The sequence below is a fragment of the Ambystoma mexicanum genome, chromosome 7p (assembly GCF_040938575.1).
Source record: "Ambystoma mexicanum isolate Mex_15411 chromosome 7p, UKY_AmexF1_1, whole genome shotgun sequence".
Lineage (NCBI taxonomy): Eukaryota > Metazoa > Chordata > Amphibia > Caudata > Ambystomatidae > Ambystoma > Ambystoma mexicanum.
This window is the reverse complement of record NC_090939.1, coordinates 654,087,133-654,105,208: the sequence shown is the minus strand read 5'-3', so window position 1 is coordinate 654,105,208 and position 18,076 is coordinate 654,087,133. Positions and strand designations below refer to the sequence as shown.

The 18,076-nt window shown below is 44.6% G+C and overlaps 1 protein-coding gene across 2 annotated transcripts in view; it reads left to right on the top strand.

Moving 5' to 3' along the window:
* Window positions 1–637: 637 nt before the first annotated feature.
* The window catches only part of LOC138526226 (basic helix-loop-helix transcription factor scleraxis-like), a 97,364-nt gene continuing 79,925 nt past the window's right edge, over window positions 638–18,076 (top strand). The window contains exons 1-2 of one of the 2 annotated variants that reach the window (XM_069636698.1): window positions 638–1,122; window positions 2,304–11,913. In XM_069636698.1, the coding sequence (XP_069492799.1) occupies window positions 652–1,122; window positions 2,304–2,336 (504 nt within the window). In that variant the 5' untranslated portion in view covers window positions 638–651 and the 3' untranslated portion in view covers window positions 2,337–11,913. Of the gene's footprint in view, window positions 1,123–2,303; window positions 11,914–18,076 lie in introns of those variants that run through there. The other variant, XM_069636697.1, reaches the window with a different exon arrangement.

Here is an 18,076-nt window from a genome sequence, read left to right as displayed (position 1 = left end):
AACGAGATTTGATAAAGCATCCTGCACTTTAGCTCCCACGGTACCTTCCCTGCTATTTACTTCTCTGTCCACACTTCCAGTATTATATAGGGCAAACCTAGATATTTATAGTGCCACAGGAGAGACGGCCGTTACAGTAACCACGTACTCCCATAACCCTTTCACTGCCCAGACATGATATATATCAGTTCCCTACGAAAGCATTGACCTCCCAGTATGATGTAAACACTGGCGGTACAAAATAACAGCGATAGGCAATTTAATACACGATTCTTATGAATGTGCACTGCCCAGTGCAGTGTGTGTAACCCAGCCTGGATACTGTGGCTGTCTGGTCATGCCTTCGTGTGGCACTCGTCACTCAGAAAGGCTATTGCTGTAGTTGTTGCCCTTAACATGACAACGAGAACAGGTGCACCCCAGTGGCCCTAGAGTCCAGGGTTGCCCGGACCAGCTCCACCTTCCTTGCCTTACAGAGAGACCACATGTTCGATCTAAAAGGAGCAACCATTCAGAAAATGGGCTGCTGAGGTGTCAGTGGATCCAGCAGGGCTGCCCGTTGCTAACAGGTGCTGGTTCCTCGCAGGGCATAAAAGTGATGGGGCTGCCGGGGCGGCGAGGGGACTGTGGGGCTGCGCGGGCGGGCGGGTGATGAACTCTACAGCTAGCAGCCAATTTGGGGAGAGCAGCAGCTACGCGTCGGACATCGAAGACCTGGAGAGCGGCAGCGAGAGCTCCGAGAAGTCCAACAACAGCGGCAGCAGCCCCAGCGACGGCGGGAAGGGGAAGCGGAAGAGGAAGGGCCGCCTGGCGGGCATCAGCAAGCAGCGCCAGGCCGCCAACGCCAGGGAGAGGGACCGCACTCACAGCGTCAACACGGCCTTCACGGCCCTCAGGACGCTGATTCCCACCGAGCCCGCCGACCGCAAGCTCTCCAAAATAGAAACCCTCCGGCTGGCTTCCAGTTACATCTCGCACCTCGCCAACATCCTCCTGCTGGGCGAGGACTGCCTGGATGGGCAGCCATGCCTGCACTACCAGCCCGCGGCTGGGAACACGGCCTTCAGCGCCGCGGCCCCCAGGCCCATCTGCACTTTTTGCCTGGGAAACCAAAGGAAGCTGGTACGTTTTTTATACATATAATCCCTCGACGAGGCCTACCAAATAATACATTGAGAATTCGAAGGTTGACAAAGTTCCCCATTTAGGAACCAGCTTTTTATTTTTTAGATACAACGGCTTTGTTGTTTTCACTTTCTCCCTTCTTAAAATGCCCTTGACCTCAAGCTCAATGCATGACAAATGGCGGCCTTCGCTGCTCTACTTTTTACTTCATACGTCAATGTTTGTAGCATTCACAAGCACGTACGTTCTCTAAATGGATTTACATGCGGAATAACGTAAACTTTGCTTTCATACAGTGGATTTGTGACTTACTCTTCGTATGAAAGTTCTGGGCTGTCAAAACGCCTGTTTTGTTGCATGGGGCTATATTGAAAACAGGTCTGCTGGTCTAAGATAGTGTATCAAATTGGAATTGTAGTGTTGATCGAATGTGTGCATGTGTGTTAAATCGAGTATCCCCATTCCCCTCTGTACTGATGACCAGAGCACCCCAGGTTCCAATACTGCATTTGGAGCCAATTGCACGCCCTTCTCTCCATCGCCAAAGACATGTGCAATGGCTGTTTACCCTTTTCAGTTCTTTATGTTTGTCATTAAAAACAGGGACACATTTGAAATCAGGGGCCTGATTCATAAAGGTTTGCACCTCAGCAAATGAGAAAATGCATGTGAGCATCTCAGATTTTCACCTGCTACCTTATACCTGATTTAGAAAGTCTAAAACTTGAGTACATCAGTACATTCTTTGAGCACCCTTGTAATGCCCAGATGCTAATTTAATTCACACAAAAATGTGCTGAAGTTCCTATTGGCGATGCCCCTGCGCCTCCAGTTTTAGGCATGAGGGATCAAAGAAAGGCAGCAGGTGCAAATCTCCAGATTTGCTGCAGTGCAAATGTTTGTAAATTAGGCGTCCATAGAAAACGCTGAAGAAATACCCCACAGCTGCGAAAGAGGTGATATACATCAGAGCTGCAGTAGAAACGCTAGGGGGAGCGAGAAAAAAAAAACCACAGCACTGTCTTGCAGTGATTTTCTGATTGTATTACTAAGTGGAAAGAATAATATTCATGGTAATTTGAAGGAGAAAGTTATTCACAGAAGTGCTGGGGGATACATTAAGGTAGTGCCTTGTTCTTGCCTGTTTTCTAATGTTGGCTTTCTATCCCTTCTTGCAGCACAGAGAAGGGGAGAAGCACTTGTCTGTTTGAGCTCTGTGTGGACATTTACTCAGAGAAGAACCATGCCCACCTCTTGCACTGAATATAGAACTGTCTTAAAAGCACCTTCTTTGCACTATGATGTTTACATTGAACCTATGTGACGCAATTCATGCACTGGCTTGTAGCCGCAAAAGAAAAGAATAACGACATGCACTTTGTTTTATGTTGTGCAATGATTAATGAGAGCATTTGGAAAGTGAAACCGAATACTGTGGGTGAAAGTTGCACCTGGCCTGGCATCTATTTTAGTGCAAGACATGTTAAACCTCATCATGGCTGCCCTGATATTGATGTCTTCTAAACCTGTGACACGTGATGAAACCTGAGTGGTGACATGTAGGGTTCCCATCAGTGGGGCCTGTCAAAACACACAGTGCCTGGTGCCTCCTCCAGCACCAGGGTTTACTCTCAGATGCCACACACATGTTATGAGAAGGGAAGGGCTAGACTTCGGGCGATAGCCTGTGCCCCGTAAGAGCATTGGGTAGGTGTTGCAATGGTAACTTGAGCAGTTATTTGGGCATTTGCAACTGAGTCTCGCATATGAGTCCCTTTAAAAGGCCTGGGTGCAAGTTAAACAGTCTTGCGATTGGGCTTAGAGACTGGTGAAGTGCTAGCAAGCCCGGCTAGTGAATAGATGCTGTTCAGAGGAAAAGTAGATGGTGCATGCATTGTCACAGGGGTCAATACTCAGCATGGTTCTCATCAGTGAATTCATAAATGACAATCCAGAGAAGAAAAGAGGCAAGGCAGGCTCATTTGCAGATGCCAATAAAGATCTGCCACTAGAATGTGGGGTAAGAGACCTAATAGAGCCAAGAGCACGCTCGTGAATCTAGGCCTCAGAAATACAGTAGCCCATCACCCAATGTATGGCAGTGGTAACTTATCTGATGGTAAAACCATATCTAAATTATGTGGAATGTAATATCCATGCAGTGGGTGTGAAGAGTACACGGACAGAGGCTCGATGTGCATGCAGTCTAACATTCCCTCTTCTGCGGCATTACCTGGAAAATAAATAATTATACTTAGCCAATGCACACAGTGGATGGAGCCTCATCTGCAAACTTGTGTCTATTTCTCGAGGCCACTTCTATGGAAAGAGAAATGCAGATTGGAGACAGTTACTAGATGGGCTACCAACATGGTGCGTAGATTAAACCACAAGGTGTATGAGCACATGGCCACCACAGTCTTGCACAAATGCACTAAAGCAAATTAGTGATTGGCCACTGACACAGGCATCCAAATGTTAATAATCGCGACAAAGGCTGTCATCTTTCAGTAGAAGTGCACTCCTACGACTACAAGTCACTCAACGAGAGGGGAAGGGGGCAGTCAGTAGTAACATTACATAATATATTTTCTATGGCAGGATTATTGAATAAGTTCAACGACATGCCATCAGAAGTGGTGAATATAAAGACTGTAAACCACCTAGGAAGGCCCCGAACAAACATATTATGTATTAGTGCTGAGATAGCAAGATTAAACATTGCTTCTGAGTAGGGTTGGTGTTGGAAGAGTGAGCTGGCACATTCACAGAGGACGCAATCGTGGCAGTTGTCCTCAACAACCGAGTTCTAAATGCCATGTTAATGCAAACTAAAGACATGACTCTGGTGTCTAACCTATAAGTTAGTCACGTGTACTAATAGCTCTGCGATTTGAATCACCAAGCCTCCATTCGGCAGCGGATTATACAGGCATTTAAAACGTATACATACCGAATTCTTAACACAATATTCAAGGCACACCCAGCTACTCACGCCTATTTATTTATATATTTATTTATCATTGTGATTCATAACATGCCACTAGCTACTAGCTAACAGTTTGCTTTCTGGCATGTCAAGTTTCCTCTTAATACAATGTTCCTGCTTAGATGACTACAAGGCAATCACAGCACTCGCACCATAAGCATTCACCAACTGGTATTAAAATGATCTGAAAACCTCTTCTAAATTGAACTCACAGTTGTTCCTCAATTGGTCTCAAAAGCAATTTGAACCCCTTTCGATTTAATATGGCCCCAAAAATGCTCTGAGAAAGCACACCTGACCTGGGTGCATTTCGGTTCCTGCTCTAGATTCTGCCTGCTGATCCCTCCCTGTTCTCCACTACTGCCTTTCCACCCACATTTTCCCACTCCATTGTGGACTTGGAGAAACACCTGGTGATCAGGATCCTCGGGTGCCATATGAAAATGCCAACCACTGAATACTGCTAAGAGGAGGAATGCACTCGTGCACATGGGTAAAGACTGTATGTGCTCTCACTTCCCCCAGTGAGGTCGCGAGAGGATTAGGACAAGATTAAATGCAACAGGTATACTGAAGGCCATCTCAAGGTTGTATGTCCCGGCGTACCTGCTGTCTGCCTGATTGTTTTAAGATACATTTCAGCCAGTTACAACATTTTTCTAAAATTAGGAAGTGATTCTGTAAGTGTAGCAATAAATAAGGCAGACATTTCTGAGACACAACCGTGCCAGAGATTTGGATTGGTCCTGTGAGCCAATACACATCGTGCCATTGAGCACTTAGACGGTCCTATTCCTCATTGCAGAAAAACCTGGCTCGGCTTTGACTCGTCCAAAACAAAATGTCTGGCAATTGACACATGACTTGCTTGCAATGTCTTTGGCTTGTTCACCTCTATCACAGTACAAGTTGCACTAAACCAATGATGTCAGCTTCAGTGCAGATAATGATTCAGTATGCATCCTTCGTTGGGTCTAAGTTGAATGCTCTAACATTAATATAAACATTGCTGCTTTGAGTACGGTTGCTTTGCCACGCTTCAACCAAAGCCCAATCTCTAATGTAATCTTGTGCCATTTGCCAAAATTGTGAGAGCCCCTCTAATAGGAAGGCTAAATAAACTCTTCTATGCGATGGCACCAGGCCATGAAGGTCTACGCTCAAGTTCTAGGGGACGAATATCCATTTGCCGATCAGCGTCGTCCCTTTCACAAGGACAATCCAGCACTGACATGCCATGCAATTCTCTTCTGAACAAGAGTACTAACAGCAACCCCACAGACATGTTTCTACTTTGATTGGCCTTATCAGTTAGGTGTCACTGAGGCGCTGTCTCTTTTGGCTCAGAAAACAAGGGTTCCCCTTGCTAACTTGAGCCATGCCCATTGGTTACCTACTAACTCTTGCTCCCCCTTCGTTCCATTGGTAAATAAATCCCTACCAAGCCTTCACTTTTAAATAATGCGATTAAGCCGTTCCAGCTGTGAATACTGGTCAGTGTAGCCGTATACTATGGTTGCCCACAATGTTTTAGCTTGATCTACAATGGCTGTCAGTACGATGGGTTTTACAGAAAAGAGCAGCAGGGGCTTGTGACCTAAGTTCACAGGAAGGGCTGTGCGGAGGGTGGAGGGCAGAGAGGAGGGTGCTGCAATGGCCCAACTCGCTAAGGGCAGTACACAGAGAAAGGCGAAGGAGGGGCTGATTGAGTGGAGCGAAGAGCTGGGATGCCACCTGTTGCAAACAGTTCAGTTTTCTGCTAGTCTATTTGAGTCAGGGTGAAAACTCTACAGCTGCAACCTATCGCCTGTTCTCATATGGTTGTTTCAGGGAGAAGCAAGGCACCTGCCTTTTCATTGGTAAGGAGAAAGCGTCTTACAACATTTTCTTCCAGTCTGGCTTCTGACATGAGGATGGGTGTAGTTTGGTTAAGTTTAGTTTAGTTTAGTTCATTTGTTTAAGCGCCAAGGAAGGCATAAAGGCACAAACACAAAATACAAACATAACATTCAAATTTAAAACAGAATAATAACAGGGAAGCATAAATAGAAAGGCAATCAGCTTATATAAAACCATTTGAACAGATCCAGCTACGTGCTACCTCTCAAAACGAAGGGGGGGAGGGGGAGGCGTGGACCCATTCAGCAGCACAGGAGCAGCATAAAAAGGGACTTTTTGCGAAAAGTGTCAACTTGGTCCTGGGAACGATCAGAAAGTTGCAGTTATTAGAGAACAATGTTCTGCGGTTCAGGAGCCCATTCAGAAAGATATGTTGGGCTAGTGCTAAACAGGCATTAGTGTGTTATTGTCAACAATCGAAAAGAGATACCTACTGGTAGCCAATACAGATCTCTTCTATTCTGAGAGACGTGATCTCCATCTTTAGCCCAGCTACCACCGGAACTGCACTGTTCTGAGGTACCTGAGGCCTATTCATGTCACTCTTGCAAATGCCAAGCAAGTGGAACCGATAATGGCCCTAGCAGCCATGGCACAATTCTGCTTGGTAATAAAGGGTCGTATTTGAATCAGAAGCTTAATATAAGAAGCTGTTGAAGAAATAAGGGCATTAACATGAGACTTCATGTTCAAATGCTGGTGAAAGACAACCCCCAAAGTCTTAACTTTAGGTAAGGTATTTAATTTGCATCCTGCAATATCAACGGTCTGATTCGCATGTCCGACGTGCCAATGACCATGAGCTCTGTTTTAGCATCATTCAATGCCTGACCATTAGACATCATCCATTGCTGTATCAAAGAGTATGCCTTGTTTATCACCTCATGATCTTGCTCATAGAACCCAGACAGAGGGATTAGACACTGCGTGTCATCAGCATAGTTGGTATAACAAACTCCTCTGTCTTCTAAATGCTGGAACAAAGGCAAGGTGTACACATTACATTGTGTTGGTGATAAGCATTGCCCTTGAGGGACGCCATATTGGATCTTTACTGGTTCTGCAGCCGCATCCGTGCTAAAGACTCTGGCAGATCATGACAAAGAAAAGAGTTAACCCATGCAGAGGCAGATGGAGAAAAGCCTCCTGCCTGAGAGAGTCTATCTAAAAGCAAAGCAATGTCAAAAAGGTCAAATGCTGCAGAGCGATCCAACAGCATCAACAGAGCGGCCTGCTCTCTGCCTATACAGCGTAGGATGTTCGGTTTGGGATATAATAAGGCAGATTCAGTACTGTGTGCCCCCCTGAACCCTGACTGTCTTTTACCCAAGATGTTATTGGTGATAAGGTGCTCTGCACCTGCTGATAGGCCACCCTGTCAAGAATTTTCAAAAGGAATGGAATGCTGCTACCCATCCTATAATTAGTCGGCACAAGAGGGTCCAGATTAGGTTTCTTTATCAGTGGAGATATCCTAAACTGCTTAGTGCAATCAGGAACATGACATTCCACAAATGACTGATTCACAAATGTTGTTATTGCTGGTACCAGCAACGACAGGCAGTGCTTCACGACATCCGCTGTGCAGACATCTCCCTTTCAGCTAGGAGCCTTAAGTTGCACTATGATTTTAGTCATTTCAGTCTCAGTAATCGGTTTAAACTCTACCGACGTATGCACATCCTTGCATGGCAAATCGACTCCCAGTAGTATCGTTTTGGCATCAATACTCTCCCTAATGCTATGCAGTTTCCCAAACATGGCTACCTGTAAAGACGTACATCAAGTACTGTCTTTGACTAGTTTAATTGATTCATTAGGACAGCGATTCTCAAGCTCTCCGATAACTCTAAATAGCTCCCTACAGTGAGAACCAGCATTCAAAATCCTCATATTCTAGTCTGATTTAATTGTATCGATAATAGCCGCTTTATGCTTCTTAGCCGCTATGGTGTACAGGGCTTTGTCTTCCTCCGAGCTAGAACTACACTATTTATTTAAACCTTTCCTCTTAAACTTGAGCTCATGTATCTCCGAGGAATACCATGTATTCTGCTTGTTGGATGGCAAAGAACAAGTCTTTAGAAGAGCAAGTTGGTTAACTGCATCAGAAGGTGTCTATTGGTAACCAGAGGCGATATAATCTGCAGAGTTAAGATTACACAACTTCTGACCAAAAGAGGAAAGGAAAGGATTCATAGCCTCCACAGACAACCTTTGTGTGTTCCTAGATGTCAAGAGTGGTGCTAACTGATATAGTCCCCTTGATCCAAGATGGTAATACCAGCCTGAATAAAATAAAACTGCGTTCTGACCGCGGACAAGGTTCCACTTTAAGCTAACTAATGTTACTATTCATGGAAAGGAGCCAGTCCAGGATATTGCCCTTGATATGGCTAAGTTCCAATACTCTTTGGGAAAACCCCCGCTCTTTTAACTGTTAAGTCCGTCCTAGATGCTACCAGATTCGAACTGTCTGTGAGCCAGAGATTAAAATCACCCATAAAGATAACTTTCGAATATGGTTTAGGCAATAACGTACTCGTAATGTGTTCAGTCAAATCTGGCATAGTAGCAGGAGGTCTATAATATCACAATCGACAGGGCCCTGTATTTACACTTCATGCACAGCTAATGTGGATTTATAAATGAATCTGGTCTCATGCAAAAGGGATGTGAGCAAGCAGTTCCGGCTGGACTGCCCCTTTTGGGGTGAGACCCAACCTGATTTGCATATGGTCTTTCCCCTTCTCTGGCAGCTTGGCAGGCTGAAAAAGGAGGGTCTGCAGGGTTCCCCTGAGCTGTGCCTGTGGTTATGATGGATTAAAATCATAGGGAGGGGGCAGCAACCTCATGTAGCCAGGACTCCTTAATGGCACACATGTCAGTTTGATGAGTTACAATATAATCGGAAACATCTGTGGCATGTTTTATCAGTGATCTAGTATTGAGGAACATGCATTTCAGATGATCAGCTGGTCCATCATCCGCCTTGGATACATTTGGTAGAGGATCAGCATTACCACTATCCTCCATTTTGCCTACAGCCAATATTGCTATGGATCCCGATGTTTTCGACTTAAACTCTGGGTGCCCTCCTACCATGAAGCTGGAGAAATGTTTAATCTAATTTCCAAATAAGGAACCATGCGGCAGATATGCAACATTTTTCACATTTTTCAATTCTAGCGATTGATTAATAGTGTATGTCGCCGTTGCTATGACAGCTGCTGAAAGTGCAGCCACTGAACTTAACGCCTCCATCCCCTTACGTAGAGAGGCATCTTCCTGAGTACAGACCTGGTTATCTTCGCGAGTAGTAACGTTTATTTCAGTGTTATCCATCGAGGTGGCCACACCTCCGTCAACACAATATTCAGTATCACACATGCTAGGTTGAGAAAGGCCCAATGTCAAAAAGCACTGCAGCACCTTGTCTGCTCTCCTAGACTTAAAAACAACTTTACGCGCACAATTGTAGGCCATACTTCACAAATCCTATATGCGGCACCCTGATGTATACCAGAAAAATGTAAAGAAGAATCAACTAAAAACAATGTGTACAAGTGGAGGAAGCAGAGAACATGGGAAGAGACAACCAACCTGACACAATACTGCAAACAGATGCGAACCAGCGCAAATCAGCCCAAACGCGCCCACCCAAACGCGCTGCCAATCAAACTGAAAAGAAACGCGCAAAGCCTAATGGAACGTGTAGTTCCTATCTCCAATCATCACAAATGCAAGTAGCATGCGGCTAAATAAAGCAGTAAAATCAAGCAAGTTAAAACAAAAGGTTCCTCCAAACATAAAATAGGAATGTAACACCAATATGAGCATCAGTAAAAAATAAGGGCACTTTCTCTAAACAATTACAATTTCGATTTCAACAAGTTGTGCACTAGGAGCATAACGCGGGGAAAAAAGCAGAATTTGAAAAAGCTGATGAGGAACTAAGTTGGAAGTAAATGTTCATCCGTAGATTTTAAAGAAAAAAACTTCCAAACAAGCGTAAGTAACAAAGGCAGTGCAATGTTTACCTGTGTTTAACAGTATTTATAGATGGCTGTGGTCTTCTGCTTTGGGTATGGTGGGCTACTCAGTGCTACGCTTACCTTGCAATAGTGTTTTTAAAAAAAACAGGTATGACACTGAAAAAGTTGTTCGGATTTGTTTTAGTTTTTTTTGTGTGTTTTTTCGTATGCAGAACATTGAGGTGCATTACCGCTCAGAGCACATGCCATAGGGTAGTGAAATTAGCCTAAAAAATAATTGGTAAAGACCGAACACACATTCTGGCCTATATCTTGGCCCATCAGATCTCAATTTTCGGTCTCATTGAAGGCAGTCTGGCAGGAGTACAGTAAGCTTAGCGCTGCTGGTCTTCAAGAATTACTGGAACTCTCTATGTGTACTTTAGTCGCATGCACATGCAATCCCCCGTCCCCCTTTCAAATTGTGTTGGCTTGTAGCATTCACCCACGCCCTGCTGTCTTGGTCCAGCGTAATACAGACCTGATTATCTAACTGTCATAAATTATACAAGTTTATAATTCCACTACACAGGAAAGTAATGGGTGTCCCTGCAGTGTAGTGGGCAGGGGATTTCATTGGGCGGGGAGCCCTTGCCCGGGCTGAAACCTTCGCATGTCTGAGGATGGCGGGCACCACATCCTGCCCATGCCATATTTTGTGGGAGATGGACTGCCATTCTATGTTACGCCACTGCTCCTACTTTGGTGCTGTGGATAATGCTCCAAGGAGCCAGCTGATGAACTAAGAAAGGTGCAGTCTGGGAAAGCTTTACTTGATTAAAGAGATACCTCTTAGGGTTTTCTTATGACTTCTGACATAAAAATTCAAGCTGAAGCCGTATGGTGTTCAGCGTAGTGGAATCACCTGATTGGTCAGCCTTCATTAATCATTAATAATAAGAAAATGTGCAACTCGGCCTTGTTGATGCTTTCTCAGTCTCCCGGTAGAACCCGCAGGAGCATTTTCCTAATGATATGTGATACACATCTTAAGGGTGATATTCTGAGATGTATATGTACATTCTGTACATACATATATGTATGCCATATTGGTGAAAAAAGTGAACCCCCTTGTACCTTAGTGAGCACTTGAAATAGACAATATTGCACAAGCGGATCCTACAATATCGCAGGCCCTTTTTGTTGCCCATGCTTATTGCGAACTAACTCCCTTCCCATAAGTAGACTGTGAAACCAAATGTGATATTTGACACGCCCTAGTGAGTTTTTTTACACTGTGGATCACAGCAAAGCTCAAGTTCATGTATTGCCCTAGCAGCATTACTTCATTACCTCATCCAGACATGTGAATGTATGTCAGAATGTACTTTACTTTCAGGGAGTTTCATGAAACCTTTTTTTAGTCTCATATGAATTATGTTTTGTTTTGTCTGCGATGTTTACTTGAATAAATCAACTCACTGTCTCAATTCTAATTGTACTGTTCGCACAATGTGACTTTTTTGGAAATAATTTAAGCTGGGGTCTGCATCCCACAAGACTTTGCAGTATTCGCAAGTGGAGCAAACTAACTTTCCACCGTGTTGGCGGCTTACAGGGTGCGAATGGAGCCAAGAGACTGCCATAACTATGTTCCCAACTCTTCTTCGGGGAAAATGGAGCAAAAACTGTAGCAACAAAAAACAGTCCAAATTTGGTTGTGTATATTTTTGACTGGTGCTAAAATGTTTTTAGGTATAATGACCCTGTATACACTTTTAGAATGTTGGGAAATTATTCTTGTATCAATGACTTCTCAGTGAATATTGAACTGTTTAGATTCTGTCTTCTTATTGAAATGTAGCACGTGCTTGGCCCATTTTGACTTTGAAATGTACAGTATTTGTTAAATAAAAGCTATTTTAATTAAAAGTATGGTCATCTTGTATCTTATATTGTATTATTTTCTTATAACTAATTGATCATGGGTAGTGCTAGAGAGAGCTTTGTCTCTTCCTCACCAGTTATTATGTTCATGTGAGACTTAGCATGTAGTACACTAGGTCAGAAGCCACAAGATTTCAGCAATATAGCAATATATGTTACCATTTATTTGTCTACAAATTGTGTCGATTTGGTAGCCGGCTTCCTTGGGTTTTTTTCTGTGTGTGTGCTTGGACCCCAAACACGTGATACAGAATAGTTTTACAAAGGTAGCGGGCGCCCCTCTCTCGCAAGAACAGACATGATAACCTGTTCAGTGGTTATTAACCACTTGAGAGTTCGCAGCCACTGCTTTTACTCGCTGTGCCTTTCACAGATGGGAAATATCCATTTGCATATCAGTCTTTGTCCTGCCCAGGGGCAGTCCAGCACCGAAATACAATGGCAATTCCAATCTGAACGAGAGTACCACCAGCAACCCCATACACGTGTTTCACCCTTGTTGGGGATCATCAGTGAGGTGAAGCTGATGCCTCTCTAAGCACAGTGAGAGGGAGACCACGTCTGGTTGCCCCCAGGAGACCTAGGGTTACCAATCCCAGGTTCCTTAAAAAATAGTTTTACAAAGGTAGCGGGCGCCCCTCTCTCGCAAGAACAGACATGATAACCTGTTCAGTGGTTATTAACCACTTGAGAGTTCGCAGCCACTGCTTTTACTCACTGTGCCTTTCACAGATGGGAAATATCCATTTGCATATCAGTCTTTGTCCTGCCCAGGGGCAGTCCAGCACCGAAATACAACGGCAATTCCAATCTGAACGAGAGTACCACCAGCAACCCCATAGTGTTTCACCCTTGTTGGGGATCCTCAGTGAGGTGAAGCTGATGCCTCTCTAAGCACAGTGAGAGGGAGACCACGTCTGGTTGCCCCCAGGAGACCTAGGGTTACCAATCCCAGGTTCCTTAAAAAATAGTTTTACAAAGGTAGCGGGCGCCCCTCTCTCGCAAGAACAGACATGATAACCTGTTCTGTGGTTATTAACCACTTGAGAGTTCGCAGCCACTGCTTTTACTCACTGTGCCTTTCACAGATGGGAAATATCCATTTGCATATCAGTCTTTGTCCTGCCCAGGGGCAGTCCAGCACCGAAATACAATGGCAATTCCAATCTGAACGAGAGTACCACCAGCAACCCCATACACGTGTTTCACCCTTGTTGGGGATCATCAGTGAGGTGAAGCTGATGCCTCTCTAAGCACAGTGAGAGGGAGACCACGTCTGGTTGCCCCCAGGAGACCTAGGGTTACCAATCCCAGGTTCCTTAAAAAATAGTTTTACAAAGGTAGCGGGCGCCCCTCTCTCGCAAGAACAGACATGATAACCTGTTCAGTGGTTATTAACCACTTGAGAGTTCGCAGCCACTGCTTTTACTCACTGTGCCTTTCACAGATGGGAAATATCCATTTGCATATCAGTCTTTGTCCTGCCCAGGGGCAGTCCAGCACCGAAATACAATGGCAATTCCAATCTGAACGAGAGTACCACCAGCAACCCCATACACGTGTTTCTCCTGGGGGCAACCAGACGTGGTCTCCCTCTCACTGTGCTTAGAGAGGCATCAGCTTCACCTCACTGATGATCCCCAACAAGGGTGAAACACGTGTATAGGGTTGCTGGTGGTACTCTCGTTCAGATTGGAATTGCCATTGTATTTCGGTGCTGGACTGCCCCTGGGCAGGACAAAGACTGATATGCAAATGGATATTTCCCATCTGTGAAAGGCGCAGTGGGTAAAAGCAGTGGCTGCGAACTCTCAAGTGGTTAATAACCACTGAACAGGTTATCATGTCTGTTCTTGCGAGAGAGGGGCGCCGGCTACCTTTGTTAAACATGATACAGAATGGTGAACAGTTTGTGCAATGGAATTGCCTCAGTTACACTCATTGACTGACTGGTCAACAAGGCGTAGTGGCTTGGAGAGTGAGTTCCTGCATCCGATGATGGAAATGCTCAACCTCGCTCTCGTTGGAGCTTGAACAGGAGGATGGCGAGTGAGTCAAAGAAAAATGAACAAAATGAAGCAGTTTGGTTTTGCATATATTTTCTCAATTCCCTGTGACATGGGCAGTGTCTATATTAATTAACTTCATCCACACACTTGCTTCAAGCACACAGGACTGATGTGAAAGCAGTTTAATTCAAACCTCAACACAGAAATGATCCCACAACCACGCAAACTGCATGTAGCTCATTATTTTTTAAAAGATTCAGTATCCAAATACTCTTGTAAACTGTCATTATATTACCACGTTTACTTTTTTTATACTTTAGATATTGTATTTTTCTTGTCCATTTTTCCTTTCCTTTTTTCTTCTAAAATGTAATGTATTTGTTTTATTCGTATTCTTATTGGTTCTTTAGGTTCCTTGCAGCGCTCTGTTGCCTTATGGTCATGAGCACTTTATCCAAGTTGTAAGCAAAATAAGTAGTACTTGTATTGCCATCTCTGTGGTCTCTGTTTGCAGCAGCTTAAATGCAGCACATCATGACTACCTGGCTTGCAAGCGCTCAAATGTGTCTCTATTAGCCTCGGGCGTGATTGTATCTGATGATTATGCACAGCTGCATGGCTGACATTTCCGAGAGTTCGCTCCGTGATATACTTGCAGGATGCTGGATTGTTTTGGATAAACATTTTTTAGTTGCAATTTACTAGCCAAACATAAAAAGTCACTCAACCCCTCAGTTCTCCACATGCTCGCAGCACACCATTTCTATCACCAAGTGTCAATTATCGCTCGCCACCAGGGAGTGGAGAATGCATGTTTTGAGCCCAATCTTCCGCATTCCTAGGTCAGCCAATGGGCTGGCTACTTTGGGTTGCAAAAAAGACCTATTATAATGAGTAAGGTTTCATTTCTTTTTATGCTTAAATGAATGACTACAAGGGAAATGACAAGCGATAATAAGAAGAGAACAATGATGGGTAGAACACGGTTTGGAACAAATGTAATTGCAGAAAATAACCGCACATTCTGGCTGCTGGTTAATAATAACTCAGACAGAAATCTGAATGAGATGTGCCCAGTATGTACATCAAATGGCTGGAAATGTATCCTGAAAAAGTAATATAGCACGAATCTTGCTGTATCCTCCACAGGACTCCTCCCTGTTAGTAAGACAAGACTCCTCCCTTTTAATAAGACCCACTGGGAAGTAACTATCTACACAGTTAAGGCTTTGATTAGAGAGTCTAAGGGCCTGATTCATGGAATAATCTGCACTGAAAATCAGGTACTTACGCTAGATATCGCGCGCAAGTCCCTGTTTGTCGATTCATGGAATACAATGCGTGGGGCTTACCCGGGACATATGAGGAATCCGTGCCGGTCCACCACGTTACTGCGACCCAACAAACGGCTTGCGCAATACTCCAAGAGAAGGGCCGGCCGGGCCTGCACAGCCACCTAAAAAGTGGGTGGATCACGTGCAATGAGGAAGAACAAGTGAAAATGTGGGCTTTACGAGGGACGTACCACCGTCAAACAAACGCACTGCCCATACGCGTGCAAAACAAACATTCATGAAATTGAACAGGGAATGCCTGCACGTGAAAAAAAAAGCATGCACAAATCCAGAAACACCCATGCCATGCGATAGCAGGCATAAACGTCAACGTACACACTAACAAAAGCATGCACGATCAGCAAACACACGGATACAGCCACGATGAGTGCACCATTTGTTGCAGCAATCATCCAGGGACAACGCAGGAGGATGGCTAGGGCCCGGCTCTATCACCCAAGGACCAGCCTTTTTGGGATGCCTGATGACCAGGTCTATGGCAGGTATAGGTTCCCCCCCCCATATCATCCTAGGCCTGGTCACGCAGTGGGAACATGGCCTCACATCACCCACCATGTGCTCCCAAGCACTGAGCCCCTTGCAAAAGGCGCTCACTGCTCTGCATTTTCTGTCCACTGGCTCATTCCAGCAGACCACCACCATAGTAGATGGCATCTCCCAGGCCACGCAGTTTCGCTGCTTACACCAGGTGTTGTCCTTCTGTCCGCCGGCATATCTATATGCGCAGAGCCTTGGCAGAAAGGCAAGCAGTGGTCCAGGATTTTTGTGGGGTGGCGCACTTCCCAAAAGTGCTAGGTGCCATTGATTGCACCCATGTTGCTCTACATCCACCTAGAACAACAGAGCACATCTACCGCAACCAGAAACATTGGCACTCCATCAATGTTCAAGTTGTGTGTGATGCCAAGGGCATTATTACTGAAGTGTATGCTAACTATAATATCAACAAACGAATGAGCAAGGTCAGGTCGATTTCTGCTGAAGAGTAACCACTGCAACACCCTGAGTGGGTAACCCCTTGTGTGGGTGGTCACAGAATTCTCATGAAACTGTTCTTCTGCACAAAAGGGTTTTATTTTGAAGTGCAGTGGTGTAGTAATACACTGGTATTTTTTAAAAACATAGGACATTCACATTTGAGAACATACAAAGTGTAGTACCTAAGTACGAATGATCAAGTAGTCAATATTTGAGAGATCTACTTGTACAGTTTGTTCATTCTCTATAGGTTGCTTGGGAAGGAAGCTTAGAGAATTCAGTGGAATCATAGACAGGTAGGGGGCCCATAGAGTGTGGGCACAATCAAGAGTTGAACAACAACATATAATACATGTCAACACAACAGTGTTTTGGCCATTTTGCGTGGAGCTAGGTGAGCTCTAATGGTGTAGGCCTTCATCGGGACAGGAGTGTCTTTACGAGTGGAGGGTCCTATGTGATCTGTAGGAGTAAAACAGACAAAGAACATGTCAGGATGTACGTGGTCAGCAAAAGATCTAGCAGAGAGAAGTTATGAATACTATGTAAGGCGGATGCCGGTGCTTACCGAATCCGAGGAGCTTAGTGGTTCAGATTAAGAGGTGGAAGGATCTACTTCCTTAGGATGCAGTCGTCATCTTGTCAACAGGCGCGGTCACGCCTGTCAGGGGATAAGGAGGTAGGATTACTAAATGGCACCCCAAGGGTGCGGTTCCTCTCTAGCCCATAGTTAGTGTGTGACTAGGGAGGTGGTGGTGTAGGTCTTAACAGATTTGGTGAGAGTAGACCTAGTGGTGGTCCCACTAAACATGGAGTGCTCTTAAATAGGATAAAAAGGGGCTTCTGTGGAATCACAAATGCCATTTATCAAGTGCACAATATACAGATTGTCATGTACCGTTGAGAAGGGGCACTCTTTTTAATCACATTGTATTAAATACAGATTTGCACTCATTTCTCTGTGCACTTGATACATGGCATTTGTGATTCCACAGAAGCCCCTTTTTATCCCATTTAAGCGCACTCCACGTTTAGTGGGACCACCACTAGGTCTACTCTCACCAAATCTGTTAAGACCTACACCACCACCTCCCTAGTCACACACTAACTATGGGCTAGAGAGAAACCGCACCCTTGGGGCGCCATTTAGTAATCCTACCTCCTTATCCCCTGACAGGCGTGACCGTGCCTGTTGACAAGATGACAACTGCATCCTAAAGAAGTGGATCCTTCCACCTCTTAATCTGAGCCACTAAGCTCCTCGGATTCGGTAAGCACGGCATCTGCCTTACATAGTATTCATAACTTCTTTCTGCTAGATCTTTTGCTGACCACGTACATCCTGACACGTTCTTTGTCTGTTTCACTCCTACAGACCACATAGGACCCTCCACTCGTAAAGAAACTCCTGTCCTGATGAAGGCCTACACCATTAGAGCTCACCTAGCTCCACGCAAAATGGCCGAAACACTGTCGTGTTGACATGTATTATATGTTGTTGTTCAACTCTTGATTGTGCCCACACTCTATGGGCCCCCTACCTATCTATGATTCCATTGAATTCTCTAAGCTTCCTTCCCAAGGAACCGATAGAGAATGAACAAACTGTACAAGTAGGTGTCTCAAATATTGACTACTTTATCATTCGTACTTAGGTACTACACTTTGTATGTCCTCAAATGTGAATGTCCTATGTTTTTGAAAAATACCAGTGTATTACTACATCACTGCACTTCAAAATAAAACCCTTTTGTGCAGAAGAACAGTTTCATGAGAATTCTGTGACCACCCACACAAGGG